At 43.4% G+C, this 22,986-nt stretch overlaps 1 protein-coding gene across 1 annotated transcript in view; it reads left to right on the top strand.

Annotated features, from left to right (window-relative positions):
- APBB3 (amyloid beta precursor protein binding family B member 3) overlaps nt 1-11,585 on the top strand; it is a 172,497-nt gene extending 160,912 nt beyond the window's left edge. The window contains exon 13 of the mRNA XM_069199384.1: nt 1,697-11,585. Coding sequence (XP_069055485.1) covers nt 1,697-1,924 — 228 coding nt within the window. The 3' untranslated portion in view covers nt 1,925-11,585. The remainder of the gene's footprint in view (nt 1-1,696) is intronic.
- The last annotated feature ends 11,401 nt before the right edge of the window (nt 11,586-22,986 follow it).

Below are 22,986 nucleotides of genomic sequence, written 5' to 3'. Positions count from 1 at the left end.
AAGTTGGAAATTACATTTATTTTAGAAATACCACTTTTAGAACACAGGCATTTCTTTGCCCTTACTGCTCTCTGTGCCCCACAGCCTATCTGCAGTCCATGCCTGTTTGACAGCTCCCTCTGTGCATTCCACGCAGACAGCCATGAACACAGGGCATCCAACTGCAAGCGCATTCATCTGCATTCTGATGGGTCTTCCTTGGTAGGATGGGTGGAGGGGCTGTCACTAATACTTCAAAGACTAGTGGCCTGACCTCACTCAAAGGACTGATAACCTCCCACAGATCTCCTGGAAGATAGGACTGGGTTGAAAAGGGAACTAGTGCACTTCAAAACCACTATTTGAAGTTTTCCTCCACTTCAAAGGTACATTTGGGTATATATCCTGGGTCTGATGACCACCTAAAATCAGACACTTCTGGACCTACAACGGGACTCTGTCAGAGGGGATGCCGTGCTGCCCAAAGGACTCATCTCGACTGCTTTGCTGGAAGGATTGCTACCCTGCTTGTTGCCCTGCTGCCTGCTGGCCTCTGACTCTGCTGGAAGAACTCTGCCTTCCCCCACAAGTGCTGCCCAAGGGATTGGACTTAGTTTGCCTCCTGTTCTGAAGTCTCAGGGCCATCAAAGTCTTTACCAAAGAGAGAAAATCCAGCACTTTGGAAAATCGATGGAATGCCTGCAAAATTCAATGCAACACCTGTAGAATAGACGCTGCACCTGTCTCAAAGGTGAAAAATCGCTGCATCATCTGCCAGATCGAAGCAGCACCTGTTGCCTCTTCACAACGTGTTTTGGATTTTCCACACATCATCCCTGGGCGTCAAACTATCCCCACATCTCAGTGAGGAACTAAGGCTGCACTCCCAGAAACCAACACCTGACCTTGCCACATGGAAAGAAACGATGCATCACCTTCGCTGCACCAGACAAACAAACGCATCACTTTACTTTCCAACGCATCTCCTCCTGTGTCATTTTTTTTTATCCATCCCAGGTACTGTGTAATAAAAGGTTACAACCACTGATTCTTAAGGATGCGCTCATCTAAACCTTTAAGAAGTGATATATTGGCTTGTGCATAGTGGATTTTTGGCATTTTATTCTTATTTTATTTAGATAAATATTATCTATTTGTCTAAACTGATGTGGAGTACTTTTTGTGGTGTTTTCACTGTGTTACTGTATGAGTTATTGCACAAATACTTTACAGATTGCCCTCTAAGTTAAACCTGCCTGCTCTGTGCCAGGCTACCAGAGTGTGGGCCCAGGATAATTTAGGTTGTGTTGTGACTTACCCTGACTAGGATTGTGGCCCCTACTTGTTCACGGTGCATACCTCTGCCATCTAGAGACCCAATAGCTAACAGCTACTCGATTTTTCTTGTAGGTCCCCAACTGTCTATTGCCCTTTCCCTCCATAAAAAGCTCTGGAGAAAACATTATTTTGGTCACTACTGGGCGCCATGACACCATTCATCTGACAGATACTTTGTGCCATGAAACCCGCCTTCAGCAGCTAGACAGAAAATTAGCCTGTCATTCATTTAGTTGGCCAAGCTATTCTGCTACAACCAGAGATGACGCACTTGGGCACTGTGGTTTCCCAGGCACGAACAAGAATATTGAACGCGGTTGTACGAGTGGTATAAACCAATAAACCTCTTAACTTCTCTTCCATTCTTTCTTTCCTCCAGGTCCAGTACCAGAAGTGTCTGGTGGCCACAACCTCGCGAGCAAAAGCCAGCTCCCACGCCAGATCTTTCCTGAAGATGAAGCGCACAGCCTCAGTGGACTCCCCGATAACCCCTTTCTCCTCGGCCGGCCACCCCTTACAGAAGGGCATGGGCTCCAGCCGAAAAAGGGGAATGAAGGCTATCTTTGAAGCATTCAAACAGAAGCATTCAGTGATGCACACTCCTTAGAAGGGATTAGACACCTGCCACTATCCTGGGGTCAGTGGAGGGGCAACTATCTCTGGTTATTAAATAATTTTGCGGACATTTTGCAGCGGGTTCTTTGGTGCTTTCGTTGAGAAGGGCAGAACAGAGACAATGCAGCGGTCGCATGTTCCTGCTGCAAAGGAGAGCACGTCATCCAGGATAATGACTTTGTGGATGGAAAGCAGACAGCATTAATAATTCAGCGTAATTGAAGTGGGTAGTTTTACTGGTCCATAAGGTCTTAGGCATTTTAGGAATTATGATAACAAAATGGTTCTACGGTTGCTGTGTTAGATGCATTTTTTGTAACTGTTTAGGGAAATTGCTCTGCAGAACCCGAGGGTAGGGTCCCGTTTGCCAGAGTTGTCGGGTGCTTCATACATTGAATATTAACAAAGCGATGCTTCGAGGCCAGGCAAAGGAGCACATTAAGGTGCAGACAGGGCAGGGCATACTGGAGCGGGCAAGGGAACTGAAAAAACTCAGAAAGGAGCAGGCAGAGAGCGTCTCCCAGGAGCGGGTGGAGAGAGGAGGGCCCACAGGGACGGAAAGAGAGTCATACACACGAGCTGTTAGAGTGGAGCAAAACTTTAAAGTTTTGAAAATTCTTAGGAGTTAGAACTAGTTAACAAATATGTATGATCACAGGAAGTGATATCACAGGAGCTTTGACATCAACGACAACATAGGGACTGACAGCGTAGGAAATTGGCATTTATCCTTTACTTGGCAGTTAATCGATAAAGCAATCAAAACGAATGTCAAATTATTCAGATAATCAGAAAACCTCAACAAGATGGACAAATATCTGACAAACGCTAAGGATAAATCGGCTCCTCTCATCAAATGAAGGCGTGTGCAAGAGCGCTCCCGAGGGATGGTGCTGCTTCCTGAAGGTCCTGCAGCGCCTAGGAGACGCTCTGCAAAAGCAGAACTTTGAACATATGTGCATTTAGAGGTCAGGCTCTAGTCCTTCCCGGCAGGAGTGACATTTAGGCTGCTTCGAGCGAGAGATCAACCCAACCTCCAATCGGGACATACATACGTGACACTCTTGTTGGTGTAAAAGGTCATTTTATTAGAACAGGATTTAAAACACAACAATACTTCAAAACATTTAACTGTATATCTTTTAAAGCAGACTTTAACTTTTACAACTCCCTTGCCTTCATTTTCTCCTCAAATGTCTCCCTTCAATTTTCCTGCTGTATATGCTCCCCTATTCCGCCCATGCCTTCCTTGCCTGTAGCCTACCCCTCCCCACTCTGATGCTTCACCTCCTTGTTTTCCCCCTGGAAGGGTGGACAAGCCCGCACCTGGCTCTCCACCCTCCCCCATCTCCTGCTACTCTCTTCTCAACTCACCTGTCCTAAATGACTATTAACCCCCCTACCTGCCCTGACTAACCTGCCTAACTACAACCCTTCCTCCCCCTGTCTTCCTAAGCTGGGTGGGTGGGTGGTCACTAAAATTAACCTCCTTCCCTCACCTAAGTCGGCGCGACCCCACCCTCCACCCCCCTTTTAACCTATCCTAATCCCCGCCCCCACTTACCTTCTACCCTATCGGGCGCCTTGCGCGCCACTTCCCCCGTCCCGAAACCACCCGCGGAGAGACTAGACTGCGTCTCACTCTCCGCGGGTCCCTTCAGTGCGCGAGTCTCACTCCCAATGAGTGAGAATTGATGTCTCTGGGAGAAGAGCACACGCATTAGAGGCCCTGTTTGCTTCCAGTATCCCTGTGACTTAGCAAGTTGTCAGGTGCAGCTAAGCATGTTTTTAGAAGATGGTACCCCACGGCGTGAGCCTGGATGAGGCTGGACACCGCTCTGCTGTTCATCCGTAGAAGCGGGTGCTGGGAATGCCCGGTGACATATCAAGCATAGCAAAGGATGCCGAGAGAGCAAGGGAAGAAATCCTCCTAAGAGTCTGCATGAAGGGAACTATTTTCGACTTCTATCCGATCAAACCATAGAAATACCCTGACAAACATTTAAATAAACGCCATACAAACTACTGTAAAACACATCCCCTAGAGGCGTAACAGGGTAGTGCAGGCAGGTTCTGTGTGCCATTGAACAGTGAATCATAAACACTAAGCAGACAGAACATGGGCGACGGAGGTAATTAATCTGCATTCTATACTAAAAACAAATGTATATTGAAGTATGTGGCTAACTGGGTTGCCATTCATTTCGACGACCTGTACGTCACCGTTCTGAAGTTAACCTAGATGATTTAGTGCCACCTGGTGGCTGTTGGGTGGATTGCGGCAAAATACCAAAGCGCTTTTGTTGGGCTCTCGGAAGGTCTCCCACCACGAGACCCAAAAACCAAAAACAAATAGCAGGATTTTGGCATGAGTTCGTAGAAGTGGTCGAACCAGAGCCGATCAAGGGACAACTCTGGGCTCTAAGATTCCTAGCACGAGCGGAGCGAACAAAATATTTAACAAGTAAATAATTCAGCAAACATCATGTAAACACAAAACCAAGAAGTTTCACATTTCAAATAAGTCATCCTTGTAAAGTGAAACAGTTTCAATTTAGTACATCAGTTTGTATTGGTTAACTGTGAGTTATTTGTTTGAAAGTGGTAATTTCTTAAGATTAATTTAAATGTATTCACTCCACCACCTGCCTCGCCATTACAACAATGCCAGTAGCGAAACAAGTGGCAGGTCAGGTGCCAGCTGCCTCCTAAATGTGGCTCATGTCGAAGAGAGGATTTTGTATAGCACATATCTCGAAATGATTTAGTTAAAGGTACTTATCCGATGAACTGATGAAGGAAAAGGCGATACAGTAAAATAAAACAATTGCCTAGTATCACACAGTTTCCAACTGAATCAGGAAGACGAGACTCCTCGCGTTTCCTGGACTCTCACTGCAACATTCAACAATTGTACTTTCACGGCAGTGCCCGCATCGTCAAAAGTTGCTGCATTTTACATTTCCTCTCGGGGATGGGCGAGGGCAGATCATCTGATGCAAAACGGCTTACGAAGAGGGTTGGGAGGGCTGGTTAGCACAAAGAGGTAAAAGCGTGGACGGCAGGGCACGCAGAAGCCATCTGAAGGCTTAGCTTCTTTTGAGCTCCAGGTCCAAGAGGACCACAAGCTGATCCAGAGCCAGGCATCTGGCTTAAGCCTCACTCGAGCCCTCAGTGGCTCGTCCTCCTCTAATTGTTCGTAGAGAAATCTGAGTGGCTATGAACGAAAAGAAACTTTAAACTGGATTATCATCGTTCAAGGCAATCTGCCAAAATCAGGGCCTTGAGGGTTATTGGAAGCTCGCTGTGGCTCATGGTTTTCTGGTTTCTCACTGAGATCTTGAGCTCTGTGCACTTCTAGATCACTTACCGGTCACACAAAGTCTGAAAAATTACAGAGATGTATTAGATATAGAATAGATCACTATACTTTTCATATTAGAATATTATTGTCTTTAAGTAACATTCTGTAGTTATCTTTACATTATATAGTTGAAGGGAAGTTTAACATCCTTGATTTTTGTACTTTGTATTTTAAAGATTTCCTGATTGTAGGCTTAGCTAAACAAGAAATAAGCACCACAAATGAAGTGCCCACTTGGTGCATATTACCACAACAGGTGTAACTTTTAGAGTGGAGAATCCGTAACTGGGCTTAAAATGTCCTGAGGTCACTCCATCTATTATGGCAGTAGGCCTCAAACAGTGAGGGGACCTCTTCCTGTGGGGGGAAGGGCTCTAAAAAAGTCCCTTGGTACATTTGGCAAATTGTACATTTCTAAAGAGAAAACTGACAGCCATTGTTATTGATTTACATGCTAAATATGTCAATGGCATTTTTTTTTGTTAAAATTTCACCGACCATCATATATCCCTCAACCTCACATTCCTCTTGTGCGTTTTAATTCCCTCTCTTGCAGTATATTAGTAATTATACTCACCATATTTATTGCAAGAGACAAATGGAACACAATATGTATTTTTTAGAGGTCCTGAAGGTCCCCACATGATTTCAATTGTCTTGTTTACAACGTTTTACATTGCATACATTTTATTGTGATACATTGAAACGCACCCTGGAAGATAAGTTAATATTTACAACAATAGGAGGTAAATGCCTGAAACCCCATTCTAATATTTCAGGTTGTTTGAAACATGTAACTTTTGATATAATAACTGTGAGTTTTTTTTTTTTTTTTTGATGGGCAGGGAGTGCAGATAAAATTATTTCATATTCCATCATGAAAAGGTTTGAAGACCACTGCATTATGAGTGTGCGGAAGGAGGTTGTAATGTTTTTCAATTTCCCACTACTCAGCTATCAATTCTCTGCAGGGCGGTGTATTTGGTAGAAGAAGCTAATCAAGCAGATGAGGATCGCATCTGAAGGCAAAAAGGAAATGTCTTATTTGCATTATGGGGACATGTTTGGATCCAGAATAAGCTCAATTTTTTAGTCTGTATGTTTGTAAAGCGAAAAATAGCAGATGTTAGGATGACACTGCCCACTATGTATAGCCTTTATTAAAACAGGTCAAGTTAGTTCCTAAAGAAGTATAGGTGCGTACTTGAAGCAGTGATTTAATCTCTTAAAATAGTTTGTGTCAGGGACACAGCTAAGTAGGATTTCCCAAACCCACCACACCTCTCATAGAAGGACAGAAAAGAAAAGAAGGCATATGTTCGTTTATTCAAGATATGGGCATTGGGCATAGTTTTGTCTCTCTTCAGAGGCAGTTTCTCCGTTTTGTGTGTCTTATGAAATTGCTGAAGGATATGGCCAATGGATGCCTGAATCAAGTCCCTCTGAAGTAAGAAAGAGCTTAAAACATGGAACAAAACATGAATTGTTTAATTCTCGGTAATCATAGATCACTACAAGAAATTGACTAGAGCTCCCTAGTGAGGGACTGGGACTTAACTATGTATTAGACTTGTGCCGAACAAAGCATGGAAATGGTCACAAGAAATAGCTTTTTATATAGTGCATTTCAGCACATTATCGTCTTCGAATTAAGCAGTAAAGAACAGGTGTAATAGACATTGGAAAGCTAAATGGATCTATTATCCTTACTAGGATGCGGAATTGTGGCCTAAAGGTCACACGCAACTGTGAGTAGTAAGTGTTTACCACACTGTGCCACCCTGCTGGGCGACTTACTTAATGTGTAAATATACAGAATATCTGCTATCAGAAAATATTGTCCCTAACAACCCTTGGTTCTGTTACAAAGTAACGCAGCCTCCATGCCCAGAGCAAAATTTAGAACTTCAATTAGAACAGATGTACAACACACTTACTTTTCACAAGTTTGGAACTTGGCTTATCAGTATTTTTAGGTTTAGTTGGCTAAACTCAAAACGAGGCTTTGCAGGACCTTAGAAAAATGTTGCACAGAAGGCTGAGCTCTCCCATGTAGACCAGGGTCAGTTTGCAACTACCGAGAATGGTGGCGGACGCAAATAGGTGGGGCTGGGTGCAGGCATGCTCGCTACATGAAAAGGGGAGGGGGAGACATAAAATAAACAAAATCAAAAATAACGTACATTGCTTTCAAGTTTCTGACTGACACGTCCTCCTCACGCCGGTTTCCTTTTTCGCTGCAGCCTCCATCTCAGGCCCTATCCAACTCCCTTAAATAATACTGGTGCTGCTCTCATCCTTTTAAACAGCATGAGAGAAGCACCAGTACTGGAGGGTGTGGCCTCTCTCGGTGCTCCCAAGGTAGCGGGAGGCCTGTGCTAGCTCTCAACCCAGCTGTCTAGGACAGCTGGGTTGAGAGGATTAAAGTGCAAACGTCTGACTGGCCGTCGCAAGACAGCTGGCCAAAGTGACATGCACACTTTAAACAAGTGTACAAGCAGCCCACCACACCTCCCTGCTGCTGGCACTCAGTTATCCCCCTCCCCCTCCCCACCTCGTCCTGACAGTCAGTTTTCGGGATGGGTGATGAAAAATAAAATGTTAATAAATGAACTTTATTACCATTTTGTTTTTCATCTCTGGGGAGTGTCTGGTAGCGTTTTCCCTCACCTCAAATGGAGGGGGGGACCTCTGATATAGACATTTTGTAATCATTGGCTTGGAGCCAGGCTAGGAACCAAAACAAGCCCTGGCTAAAACAATTCTATCATCCATGTAGTGTACCATGTAAGGAGCATAGCAAGTCATCCAGAGCCCCATGCACACCCTGCCCTAGAGGCCGCGTGTGAGAAGTGATCAAATGTGGACATTTCTCCCCCAAAGAACATTTTAGAAACAAATTGGTGTAAACTGTGCAGGCTGAGGTATAATTGTCCAAATAGGGCTGTCACAGCTGGATTGTACTAGCTCATCTACCCTCCAAGAGGTCTCCTAGCTTGCAGTCAACTTGGAAATGCCAGAATGCTCATATAACTAGTCTAGACTTGCTTGAGACTGGATTGATGGTACTGGGATTGGCTCACAATATATTCTCACTGAAGCCAGTGCAATTTGGAAAATACTGGAAGATTGAATTAGATACATAAGTATATTACATAAGTTGTGGGCTTGTGCTCTTAAAACCATTGGCCCTGGGAAAACAAAAAACAAAGACCGGTGCTCAGTAACTGAACTTTGTTATTACATTTTACAATCAAATATGACAAATATTTATGTATTCAACTGTAAATAATAAAATGGGTAATATAATTTATATGCAACCAATGAACCTTGAACTGATTACAATCTCTCTGGGACAAATAACTACCTCACAATTTAGTGACCTCTTGGCAAGCAAAATGCCTTAAGTTCCAAAGGAATGGCAGGATAGAGAAATATGATGGAAGAAGAACCTAGTCCTAGATTTTGAAAGCCAAAAGCAAAGATTTTAATGGTTGCAGATAGAATGTGTTTCCCAGAATACATCTGGACTGGAACTGAAAGGACAACTCAAACCCTTTTTCAGAAGGACCCCTTTTTCTTCAAGCTGGGTTTTAACCTTTATTTTACATTACGTAAAAAGAGAATACAAGTTAAAAAAAAGTCACTCCAAAAAACAACACCCTATTTCTAATATCAAGATTATTTGTTCTACTAAGGAAGTAAATGTCAACATATTTGCACCATCCTCTGATCTATTTAATTTTTGTTAAGTTCTAAAACATTAAAAACTAAAATATTTATTTTACTCTGGTGTCTCGCAAAAGCAAGGACATTGGGGGTGAAAATGGTAAAGGAAAATGTATGTGTTCATCTTGTTTTGTGTATTTGTGTTCATAAGCATGTGCACAATCTCTTTTTTTAATAATGTATTGTGAATTAATGAATTTGTTTCATCCCCTTTCTAGCATTTTGAACATATTTTAACACTAGGCTGCTGAATCCTACGGCAAGTACAGCCTTGCTGACACACATGTGTTCTGTAGTAAGTAGTTGGGTACAAGTGCTTTCAGTCAGGTAATGTGGAGTGTCTATCGGATTTCACCTGGATTTTGTATATGCCCACAGTGACAAAAACACACAAACTCTCTCTCCTATGTTTTTAAGGCCTTAAAAAATGTTGATAAGTTTGAAAAATATCGAATTTTAAGTACCCCTAGCAATTCACTCTCCTCTCTCTTTGCAATGCCCCTCAGCCCAATGTGTTTCAACAAGATCCCCCAAAGTGATTGTTGAAAAATCGGAAGTTCAGCTCCCTCAATCATAGTGACTAAGCTACGCCCCTGCTTAGTGCAGCCAGACATCCAAAAAGTGCATTAAGTCGTAAAGAATGAAACTTCGGTTGTTCTGATCATAGAATGGTTCTGCACTCTTGCACCCATGGAAGACAGCAATCCAACTGACTCATATTTTAATCAAACATGTCATTAAAATCTATTGGGGAGATGTAAACAGAAATCCCCCGAACCAAATTATATACAGAGAGAAAATATTGTTTTATACACAAAAATCAATATCAACAACAACTATCTGTGTGCTCCATTGCATATATATGGATTTTAAACACATATCCTAATCCACAGTCCATAATTCATTAATGCTGGTAGTAAATAAAATGTTCTGTTTGACATAAATAGTTGGTTTCTGTTACCACATGCACGTATAAAAGCCAGACTTTTCCTTTTGTTTTTTTTTTTAATAAATAACAAAGATTTTTCATCATATGGGACCCCTCATTACAAATCCAAATTTCATTTGTTCATTCCCATATTTTTTATAAATATCTCCATGATGCTCCCAAAAAATGAAAGACTTGGCATTTTTATGCCAAAAGCAAGGAAATACAAGGCAATATGTTACATTGGAAATTAATCTGTCAAAATAAATGTCTGTTGTACCCAACATTAGCCCTGAAGAATTGTTGTATATCCAAAACGTGTTGGCTGTTGTCAGAAGGCTGTGTAAAAAAAAAAATCCTGTTTGTGCCCAGCAAATTTTATGTGTGAAGAACATATATGTGGCTTCTTTCAACGTGTCAATAAAAATGACAAGGAAGAATGTGATACAATCTAATGGCATTTGGTTTCAGAAACTAACTATGTATATTAAATAGGGCATTTAACGAGCTAATAGTATTAATGAATTATAGACTGTGGAGTATGATATGTTTTAATGTTTGCATGTGAATATTAGCATTTGATATGAATTTTCTGTGTATAAAATAACATTTTAAAAATACATATAATTTGGTTATTTGGTTTTGGAAACTTCTTTTACATGTCCCAAAAAGGCAGTAATGTAATGCACTATGTTGTTAGAGTTGGCTGGCCCAAAGAAATATTAGAAGCACGACAATGTTCATATAATGAAGTTAAGCTCAAAGGACCAGATTTATAAAAAAAAGTCATTCATCGACACTCACACACATACTCCTACTCTTGGCTGTAGGGGAGTGAGTCAGTCATAATTTTCCCACTTTTTTGTGGGAAAGTCAAGTAACATTTTTAGGTTTTAGTATTTTCACAATGCTCAATTAGACCATAAGAACAAGTGAACATTGCAGGAAGCCAGCACTTATGTAAAAGGCACATTTTTTTTCAATTTGTTCTCTGTTGAAAAATACTTTCCCTGTGAAGAAATCCTTACCCTTCACATTCATGAAGCATGGGAGGGTTCAATCCCCTATTCAGCCAAGAAAGGAATTTCCTCTAGCTATTTCTCTGACCATTTTTGGATTGGGGAATGGTTGAAGGACAGTCTGAGAATGCGAACAGTGCAACATGCTTGTGGGCTTTCCCAAAGTTCACAAATTCTTGTAGTCGTCCTTTCCCACCCTTTGCATGACAGTAATTGCCATACAATTGTATACTATCGTCACACACAATTACGCAAGACTAAGTAGAATTACATCTGCTTGGTACTCCGACCATTTCAGTGTTAAAAGCATGTTTAAAACTGTAAACCCCTATATGGATCTGGCCACTAAACTATAAACACTGTACTTTAAATACCATAAGTTTGTTTACCATAAATACGCATAAACGTATACATTGAATATCTACACTTGTGCTATTTTATGTATATTGGGGATTCAAAAATATCCATTTGACTATGCATGGAAATCTATTCTAGTCACTTTTTTCGTACATGGGGGAACAAGTATTATGTAAGGAAAGTGCTTTATCTATCCCCCATAAAATGTGGGGTTATAGTCTTTGGCTGGAAATGCAGTACCAATAGAATCTATTGTTTAGTGTTAGTGCAGGCATACTATAAATGCTGCATAGTTTGTACAGCATGCTAACTGTAAGCAGATGACACAGATTGATTATATTGTGGTTAATACAGCCAGACATACAAACAAATTGTAAACACTATTCTAATTCCATCATGTACTCAGTGCAATGAAACACACAGCTCACACCAAAAACCTCCATCTATTTGCATCATCCACATAGTACAAACAGACTCACAGCTAGACCTAATCTTTGCACTACTTCTGCCATGTGTTTAATGAGACCAGACACTACACTGTTTATATGAATTGCTTAACAAAGCCAAACAACTGCCTGTAAAAAATATACCGTTTGCATCAAGTACATACTTCTGCCAGATCCCAGAGTGCAAATACTGCACCATTTCTAGCATGTGTACAGAGTAGCTGGATACATAGATTAAACTGTAAACACTGCACTATGGTGGTCATTCTGACCCTGGCGGTCTTTGACCGCCAGGGCGGAGGACCGCGGGAGCACCGCCGACAGGCCGGCGGTGCTCCAATGGGGATTCCGACCGCGGCGGTAAAGCCGCGGTCGGACCGGCACCACTGGCGGGGTCCCGCCAGTGTACCGCGGCCCCATTGAATCCTCCGCGGCGGCGCAGCTTGCTGCACCGCCGCGGGGATTCCGACCCCCCCTACCGCCATCCAGATCCCGGTGGTCGGACCGCCGAGATCCGGATGGCGGTAGGGGGGGTCGCGGGGCCCCTGGGGGCCCCTGCAGTGCCCATGCCACTGGCATGGGCATTGCAGGGGCCCCCGTAAGAGGGCCCCTACATGTATTTCACTGTCTGCTGCGCAGACAGTGAAATACGCGACGGGTGCAACTGCACCCGTCGCACAGCTTCCACTCCGCCGGCTCGATTCCGAGCCGGCTTCATCGTGGAAGCCTCTTTCCCGCTGGGCTGGCTGGCGGTCTGAAGGCGACCGCCCGCCAGCCCAGCGGGAAAGTCAGAATTACCGCCGCGGTCTTTCGACCGCGGAACGGTAACCTGACGGCGGGACTTTGGCGGGCGGCCTCCGCCGCCCGCCAAGGTCAGAATGAGGGCCTAAGTTTCCTGTAAGGTATGACACTGTACTTAACCAACGTATCACAATTTCGTTTCCCCTTTTGAGTAACTGTATGAATAAAACATGTTATGCTATGTTAATTTGTGTTCCTCACTTCTCATCCGAGGGGCATCCAGGCACTCGGGCAGGTGTCCCCAAGCTGCTTATAGGAAGAACCAGGTCTTCAGCTTCTTGCAGAACTCAATAAATGAGGAAGAGGAGGCTCTGATGTGAGGAGGAAGGTTGGTCCATGTCATGGGTGCTTTGTAGGGGAATGAGTGACCTCCAGTTTTGCTTTTGCAGATATGGGGACTGTGTGTGAGTGAGACTAATGGATTGATGACAGTGTATGTGGCTGTTCAGGTATTCTGGTCCTGTGTTGTGTAGGGCTTTTTATGTATGTGTGAAAAGTTTAAATTGGCTGCTCTTGTGAATGGGGAGCGAGTGAGGTTTCCTGAAATGCAGTGTGATATGGGTGTGGTGTGGAACGCTGAGTAAGAATCTTGTGGCAGTGTTCTGGATGGTCTGGAGTCTGTGTAGGAATTGTTTGGAGATTCTAGCATAGAGAGTGTTGCTGTTGTCCAGCCTGTTTGTATGAGTGCTTGTTTGACGGTCTATCTGATGTTCCGAGTCAACCATTTGAAAATCTTTCACTGTATGTGCAGGATGTGGAAACAGGAAATACATAAATACATACTGTGTTGATTGAGCCATCACATTGATCTTGTTGTCTAGGATGCTCCCTAGAGTTTTTGCATGGTCTATGGGTGTGGGGTGTTGGTACTACCGCTGATGGCCACCAGGTGAAGTCCCAAGGGGTGGTCTTGTTGTCAAAGACCAGTACTTCCGTTTTGTCAGAGTTTGTATACAGTCTACTACCATGGTCATGCAGATGATGAAGTTGGTTTTGGTGGTTGTTTTCTTGTCCATCAGGGATAGGATGAGTTGGGTATTATTGGCGTAGGAAATGACAGTGATGTCTTGTGATTGGATGATGTTGGCGAGCGGTTTTATGTATATGTTGAAACTGGTGGGAGGGACGATCCAGATTGGGCTCTGCATATCAGTTTCTTGGTCTCTGATGTGAAATGTGGCAGCCGGACCTTTTGGGTTCTTCCTGTGAGGAAGGAACAGATCCATTTGAGAGTGGATCCTTGTATGCCAATATTGTGGAGCCTTCTGATGAGGGTTTTGTGGGAGACAGTGTTGAAGGCCACAGAGAGGTCAAACAGGATGAGGGTCACTGTTTCTCCTCCATCCAGGATTATTTGTATGTCATTGGTAGCGACAATGAGTTATATTTCAATACTGTGGTTGTTTCTGAACCTTGATTGAGTCTTGTCTAGAAGATGGTGAAGTTGTTCTGTTATGTTATAATGTTATGTTATGTTAAGGATATTTGATCTAGTGCACATTTCACCCCCAAAAGGGTTTCATGGCGCTGGTGCGCAGTCCAAAAGGAGGAAAAAGACTGTGAGGGATCCCTCAATAAGCCAGGGTTTTGAGAATCTTCTTGAAGTGCATCAGATCCAGGCAGACTCAAATGTACAGGGGAAGATTGTTCCAAAGGAATGGGCTGAGATAAGAGAAGGCCTGGCCTCCGCATTTCATCAGCTGTACCCTCCGAGGGCAGAGCAGAAACTGATTTATAGAGCGCACATTTGTAACTAGACTGTAGGGAGTTACCTTTTGTCAAAAGTGGGGCTTAACCCTGAATAGGACTCAAATACAATACATAAGAGTTTTAAAACGGCTCATTTTTTTATGGGAAGCCAGTAGAGAGATCTTAGAATAGGTTCTGAGAGAGTCCGAGGAGGGAGGTTGCAGACCATACAGGCTGCAGTATTCTGCACCACCTGCAATTTTCCTAGGAGAGATTAATTTGCCGCTACCAGGAGCGCATTGCTGTAATCCAGACCACTGACTACCAATGCCTGACTAAGGGTCTTTCTTGTGTGAAGTGGAAGCCACTGAAACACCTTATGCAGCATGCCCAGGAGACCGAAACAGGAGCTGCAGGCAGAGGCAACCTGCTCTTTCATGGATTAGCAGTCGTCAATACGAATACCCAGGTTCTTGTCTAGCGGTTTGGGTTGGTAGGGGTGCCTAGGTCTAGTGGCCACCAATCATCAGACCAACAGTCCTGAGCTTTCCCGAGTAGCACTATTTCTGTCTTGTCACTGTTAAGCTGCAGGCAATTCTGGGGCCTCCAGAGTGCAATTTTGTATAAGCATTGTTTAAATTTGATCTTGGTGTGAGTTGGATTGGGCCCATCTAGATGATCAACTGAGTGTTGTCTGCATGTGATATCAAATCAAAGCCACAGGATCTGATAATCTGGGCGAGGGGAGCAACATAGATATTCAACAAAGTGGAACTCAATGATGAGCTCTGGGGTTCTCCCTTGTCCACAGACATACTGCGAGAGTTTATAAGGGCCAAGACTGATGGTTTGCATCTGGCCACTTAGGAAGCTTTAGAGCCAGTCCCGGGCTTTACCCTCAACACCAATCTCTGTAAGTCTTTGAATCATGATAGAATGAGATATGGTGTTTAAGGCAGCCGACAAATCTAAAAGCACTAGCATGGCCGGATGTCCATTGTCTTAAATAAGACGAATGCTGTCTAATACTGCCAGCAAAGCAGTCTCAGTACTATGCGCAGCTCTAAAGCCGGGTTGGGACGGGTCGAACAAATTGTTGTTTTCAAGATAGCAAGAAAGTTGTTTATTAACTAGACGTTCCAGAATTTTACTCAAAAGGGGAGAAGCGATATCAGCAGATAATTGGCAGGATTTGTGGGTTCTAAATGAGATTTTTTCTGAACGGGCAGAACAGATGCTTCTTTCTAAGTGAAGGGAACTACCCTTTTCCATAGGGAGAGGTTGAACAACACTGTGATCTCTTCCAACAGAGATCGGGTGAGAGAAGTCATGATACGGGAGGGTGCATGGTCAGTCAGGGAGCCTGATTTGACTTTGGTCAGGGCCTTTGAGGCCCTTTCCAAAAGATAGGTGTGAAGTCACCCAAAGTGATGGTCGGCCTGCCGTAGGAAGGAAATATAACAGTTGTCTGGTCATTTGCCAAGAGTGTGGCTAGATAGTTGTAGTTTTACTCGATTTTATCTTCGAAGCAATTGGCTAGTGAGTCACACATATGTTGGGAGGCTGTAATTGGTGAAGAGCTAGCAGCGGGCCTCAGGAATTTGTTTTCCATTTTAAACAATTCCTTAGATGAAATATCTGCTCCTTCAACATGGGTAATAAGATGAGTTTCCGAATCAGCGTAAGATTTATATGGTAATTTTTTTAAAACTAACTTGTAGCCTGTTTTGTCAAGTTCCAATTTAGACCTGCACCAATTCCTTTCTCACTTTCTACAAGCTTGTTTCTTCTGCCTCAACTTATCTGTGAACCAAGGAGCCTGAGGCCTCATAGAGGTGACCCGAGCAGGTTTAAGATGTGTTATAATATCTAAGGAGTGGGTTAGTGTCTGGTTTTTTTTTTTTCTCATTGGTGACAACAGTGTTCACTACTGCTGTCTCTACATTGCTTGTACGTAGTGTCTCTGCAGTAGTGACAGCTGTTGTCACTTCTGAATTTCTTGCTGTTGTTGGAAGTTGACACTGTTGCACTGCTGTTTCCCTTGCTCTGGTTACCATGTGGTTACTGCTGATGTCCCTGCATTCCTAGAAGCTATTGTTGCTGTTGTTGTCTCTACCATCGTTGTAGCTGTGGTCGCTGCTTAGTCCTCGCAGCAGCTGTGGCCACTGTGGCCCATGCTCTTGTGACAGTTGTTACAGCTGTTCTCCCTGCTGTGGTGGCAGATGTTGTTGCTGCATTTGTCCCAGCGGAGGTTCCAGCGTTGGTTGCTACCGCAATACATGCCATTCTAGCAACAGTTTTTACTGTTTTCTCTGCTGTGCTGGCTGATGGTGTATCTGCTATTATTCCTTTTGCAGTAGTAGTTGTGGTGGCTACTGTGATCCCCGCTTATGTTAATACTGTGGTTGAAGCTGTCATCATTGATGTATCCCTGTTGTTGCTACTGTTGTGGTGGCAGTTGTTGAAGCTGTGGTGGTAGCTCTGGTAGATACTGTGGTACCTGGGCCACAGTATCTGGTTGATACTGTGTAGTTTCCCTGGTGCCTGTCTTGATCCAACCTGTTGCCCCTGCTGTGATCCCTGCGGTCATTGCAACTGTGGACACTGCTGTGGTCTCTGCTGTACTTCTAACTGTTGTTGTAGTTATGACAGCAGTTGCTGCTGTGGTACATGCTGAGTTGGCACCTGTTGTTATTGTAGTCCCTGCTGTGGTTGCTACGGTGGTCACTGCTGTCTTCCTAGCTGCTGTTGTTGCTGCATATGCCCCTACCATGGTGCTAACTATGGTTATTGTTGTAGTTAAATTAGTGGTTGCTACTCTCATCTTTGCTGGTCTAGAAACTTATTTTGTTCTTGCAATCATCGCAACAGTTGTCTTTCCTGCCATCACAGCTGTTGTTACTGCTGTGCTCTGCTCCATGGTTCCAGTTGAGGTTGTTGCTGTGGTCCCTGTTATTGTGGCTGCTATTCTACCTGCCATGGTTGTGGCACTGGTCTTCGGTGTAGTTGCAGCATGTTGGAGTGGCAGCCGTGATTGTTGTGGGGGCCCAATTCACAAAGGTAAATGTACACTTTTTTCACAAACAAACAATTGAATAATAACGACTGCTGAGATTCCGTCGGCACAGAAACTCTCTGCACATAAAAAGATAGGCCTCTCCAATCTTTTTATGTGTGGAGTTCTGCACCCTGACTGCAGAGACCCTGCAGGCATAACATTAATTTTAAATTGTTTGTTTGTGAATACCGAAAATAGTAAACTTACACAAAAGTATAAGTTTACCTTTGTGAATCGGGTCCATAGTGTCAGCAATCTGGGACAGTGTCTGACTGATATCACTGACAGACATCCCACAAGTCTGGGTGGAGAATATAAAGAGCTTGTGGGAGGAGACAGGGCAGAATACAGATCTCAGATACACTTGTATGAAACAGAAATATTGGCTGCAAGGTTGGCTGGAATCAATGGAAAACAGACAATGAAAGTTAAACTCGAGACCTCGACAGCTAACCCCTTTAGTGACTCACTTCTATATTAGGCTCACCATTTTCAGGACAATATAGGCAGTGGGAGTAATTATAATTATTGGTAGAATGCAGAAGCTGCCTGACAGCGTTCCACTGTGGGGCACGGCAGCCCAATTCAGCTAGCTTGACACCATATTCAGATTCCCTCATTGTGGCAGCTTTGGTCACTCCATGTTTACTGATTTTTACAGCTGTGGTCACTACTGTTGCCCTACTGTGCTTACAGCTGTCAGGACGTTCACACTCTGGAGCACCCACTCCTGGCCCCGCAGGGTGTTTAGAAGTGTAAAACAAGTGTTTGCTAATTGCAAAATGTGCTTTATAGAGTCAAAAGCGTATTCGCTTATGTAAGCTAAACTCATATTTGGAATCAGCTTTGTGACTCTGGCCTCTCTTTTAGGGTGTTTCCCCAAATGGAGAGCTGTGGTTAGAACTACCTCTGCACTGAACACCTCTAATGTACTTAAAGGTCTGCACAGAATAAACTTCCCCTACCAGATGACCCACCATTGAACACCTTTCCTTGATTAAAAGGAGTTGCATGGTTGCATGTATCCAGTGCTTAATTTGTGGTTGGTGCTTCCGGTGCTGTGCACCGGCACTTGTTTTTGAAGGCCGGGACTTATTCTTCTGCCTCGAGCATTTGCTACGATCAAAAGACACATATGGGAAAGACAGAGGAAGGGAAACACGAAAGCGTCACAAAGGGAGAAAGTAGAAAGCTGCAAGAGTGAGCTGAAGGGGCAGGGAGTGGCTTTATGGCTTGAAGAGCCCCGAGATGGCTTCAGAATTACGCCGCCTCAGTGATCAGTGTTCGCACATTTAATTGCAGCAGCCTTTTTATTAAAAAATTAAGCACTGCATGTATCCCTATAAATATACATCCCTGGCTACAGGTCTGACAGCCCTGGCTATAGGTCTGTCCTAGATAGAATATCAAAATACAAAATAATCGCGGTCTAAGTATTCTGTGGCCCACTGCCACTGACCCCAGGTCCCTGATCGTCCTGTGTTTGTGGGGTGGCCTGGGGTCCCTGTAGTGGTGGACACACTGCTGATTGATGTGTCCTGGGGACAGAGGTATGTGCCTGCTGGGTAGGTACTGTGCTGGTGTTTCCTTAGGGGGAGGCTCTGTGGTGGTATGGGACTGTGCCAGGGTTACCGACTGTCCAGAGATCCCTGATGGGCCAGGTTGGTCAACCAGATCCAGGCGTCCAGAGCTGCTGTCATCACTGTGGGACTCTTCTGGGGTGGACTTAATGTTGCTGGCACCTCCTCTCCGGTGACGTTGGGTGGGGCACCTGTTGGGATGTAAATGCAGTGTTATTGTTTCTGTGTGTGTCATCTTGTGCATGGGTCTGTTGCCCTGTATGGTTGTTATTCCCCTGTCAGCTTTGCCTTGTGTGAGTAGTTATTTTGTCTAGTGTGCATGCTTTAGTGATGGGTGTCCATGCAGGTCTGTGGTGGGGGTCCGTGCAATGATGTTACATGCAGGGCTTGGTATTGGGAGGGGTGGGTTGTGATGGGGTGTGTGTGAGGTGGTGAAGTGATGGGAGTGAGGGTAAGAGTGGGGGTTTGTGATGGCATGCATTTAGGGGGGGTGATAGTAATAGAGATTTGACTTACCAGAGTCCAGTCCTCCCCCTAGTCCTGCCAGTCCCTCAGGATGCATGATTGCCAAGACTTGCTCCTCCCATGTTGTTAGTTGTGGGGGAGGAGGTGGAGGCCCACCGCCAGTCCTCTGTACAGCTATTTGATGTCTTGCTGCTGTAGAACGCACCTTCCCTCATAGGTCGTTCCACCTCTTCCTGAAGCCATCCCTTGTTCTGGGGTGTTGTCCCACGGTGTTGACCCTGTCCACGATTCTCCATCATAGTTCGATCTTCTAGCAATGTATGTCTGCTGCACCTGTGATCCGAATAGCTGTGGCTCAACCCGGATGATTTCCTCCACCATGACCCTTAGCTCCTCCTCAGAGAACCTGGGGTGTCGTTGTGGTGCCATGGGTGTAGTGTGAGTGGTGTGGGTGAGGGTGTGTGGGGTGCTGTGTTGGGGTGTGTGATGTAAGGTGCGTAGATGGTGTATAGGTGATGGTGGTGTGTGGCTGTGGTCTTGCTATCTCTCTTGTGGCAATTGTTTGTATTGGTAAAGGGTTCTGGGTAATGTGGGTGTGTGTTTTATAGTGGTGTGGGTGTGGTGTGTGTATGTGTGTCAGGTGTGTGTTATTCAAATTGTCCAATGTGGTGTTGTTTTGTTAGGTTGTGTGTATTTTGAGAGCGGCGGTATGTACCGCCAATGGTTTAGCGCCATTAAATGTCCGCCGCGGTGATTTGTGGGTCATAATACTGTGGGTGTAGTTCTGTTGGCATAACGGTGTGCGTTTTGCTACCGCCAGTTTATCACTGACCTTTGGGCTGGCGGACTTATGTGTGTGGCTGTATAGTGACAGATTGCAATGTGTGGGTCATAATATGGGTAGCGGTAATCTGCTACAGCAGCGGTATGTTGGCGTCAGTCAGCATGGCGGTAAGCGGTACTGACTGCCAATGTCATAATGAGGGCCTTAGTGTACTATGAATGTGTAACTTTTAGTTATCTAACTGTGGTATTATTGGTTAAATGTACAACACCCCATGTCCAGACCAATCATGAGCTTTGTGAAAATTAACATAACGTTCAGTCACTTATTCTTTGAGTCAGACCTTACGAGATTTTTTCAGAAACTTTCCAGTGATGTTTCCATAGTTAGATTAATGGGGATTTTTGCATTCAGGTAGACTTAGGGGATTTACAGATCGTTCCTACTGATGGTGTCCCCTTACTGAGGCGATATCCTATTGTTATCTTATGGGTAATGTATAAACTGCGAAATTGTTATACGTGTCTTGTTTTACAGGTACTAGCTGCAACTCATGAATTAATTGCTGCATAATAATAATAATATTATTTTTGATATAACCTGAGTTGGCATCTTTTCCTAAATTTGTGTTTCTAAAATGTTTACATGAAGCCCAACATGTTAATGCTAATTAGAGGTTAGTGAGGGATTCATATTGACGTTCTTTGATATATTGCTTCAATGTATATTATCTCCCTTGTGCAGATTTTGGTGTTATTAAGTTGTGTCATAACCATCAAGTTAATTTGTTTACTTGCTATAATAAAACTCAGATATATAAGGCGTTCTAATCAACCGTTGATGATTCTTTATGTGTATCATTTGTGTTTGAGAATTATTTTTGTGACTTTAGCATTGTTAATATAGGGAAATAAATTTACAAACCCTCTTAATAAACTCGTGTGGACATTGCAGTGTAATTAGATTATCAATTTCTTATTATTAATGTTTATTGTGAATGATTATGACATATACTATTGACATCCCCTGTAATCAATGTCGTGTCGGTCCATCAGCCTAAGGTGCGAGATCCACTATTTTGGTCTGAAGTAATAGCTAAGATTTCTCCAAACTGCAGCAGTTTTTGGTAGCAGAGTTATGGTTATGTCATTATTAGATGATGTTATGGTGATGTCATAACTTGTGAAAGAATTTTATTGAAATTCTCTTTTTACTAAATGTTTCTGAAATGTTTTATGGATCTGGGTAAATGAGCTGCTAGTTGCCTTAAGTGACTCCCCAGTCCTTGGAGATGCTCTAGGTTGAAAGGTATGTTCCTAGCGGTGTTTGATTGAATCAAGTGAGGTGATATTATTTTGCGCTTGCAAAGCTTGACCTAATTTGCAGATGATTGAGGTGTTCATAAGTTTAGAAGGAGCGGGCGTACTCCAATAGAGTTTATAGGGAGTGGGCGTACTCCAATCGGTATGAGAGTAGGGAATCGGCGTTCTTCATTTGAGAGTGGCGCTTAGTGCAGGAAAAATTGTCCACATGGTTGTTGATAAGATGGACCTAATGAGAGAGGTCTAAGACTCCGGAGTATATTGACAAGTGTAGTGAGACACTTGGTACAAGTGTAGAGAGACACTTGGTATATGTTGTAATTTGTCTATTTAGTAGACTGATCCGGCGTGGTTGGTAAGTCGAGTTTGTGAGATGATTTGTGCGGTTGAAGTTATAACTGAGATTTGGTGAGTACTAAGTGCACTACGACAATAATCCAATGAACAGTAGAGAAGTGAAATTTGCAGGTCGAATTTTGCTCATAAACGTGGGGAACTGTGAAAAAGAGTAAATGTAGATGCGAAAGCTGAAGGTGAAATTTGGAAGCTTTGTGAAGCGATTGTGTTACCCTACCTGTAGTAAATAGACAAATTTGAATTCTTTATTTTTGGCTTAAGATTTGCTCGCAAACTAATATTGCATAAGTTTGGTATGTTAGTTGTGTGAAAGTGAAGCCGAAAGACTTTGTCGGCGTCTCCGCGGTAACCCTGAGAGGGGGTGTTTGTATTAGTGTGACATAAGTTGTGCTGCGCTAGGATAGGTTGGTTAGTGAGAAGGGTCACGCACGGATTTGTCCATCAGTCCGATATTTGTGTAATGCGATTGAAAGGCAAGAGCATCGAAGAGGATTGTGGGATTGTAGTCAAACTTTCTGATTGGTTATTTTTTAACAGATTTAGTTGTTTTGTTTGGAATAGACTTTGTTAACCATTTCATGATTAAATTGTTTTTTAACAGATTTTGCTGAAAATTAAGTTTTTCAAAGCTTAAAGAAATCTCAACTGGGCTAACAAGAGGTGCCTTTAGATGTGATGAGTATATTCCTGCAAGAGAAGGAGAAATTTGTCTGCCAGAAAATACTCCAGCATATATTGTGATTGAGGAGAAGGGTACAGGAGCGTGCCTTTGGTTGAAACACTGGGTCACGATCACAAAGAAAGAAGGTTGTTTGGCTTTTCCAGAAAATGGTACATTTAATTTGAGAATTTTGGAGAACCTGAGGCAGAAAATGTACAGTTTAAAACCTCCTCCGAGACCAGCTCAGTATGAAGCTTTTGGGAGCTAGTAGCTAAACAGCAACAAGCTTTGAAATTGGAGAGAAGAATGAGGAGAGTAGAATAGACATCAGCAGAAGCTAAGTGGGACCAGGAGCAGAAGGAGTGGAGATTAGCTACCCTACAGGGAATTAGGTTATATCCTGCAAGAACAGCAGAAGATGAGAACGAGTCAAAAGCTGAGAAGAAAAATAAAAATAGTTCTTTAGTAAATAAGGAATGAAAACTAAAAGAGCT

Source organism: Pleurodeles waltl, chromosome 7 (genome assembly GCF_031143425.1).
Source record: "Pleurodeles waltl isolate 20211129_DDA chromosome 7, aPleWal1.hap1.20221129, whole genome shotgun sequence".
NCBI lineage: Eukaryota > Metazoa > Chordata > Amphibia > Caudata > Salamandridae > Pleurodeles > Pleurodeles waltl.
Note: the sequence above shows the minus strand (reverse complement) of the source record. Positions and strands in the feature narration are given on the sequence as shown.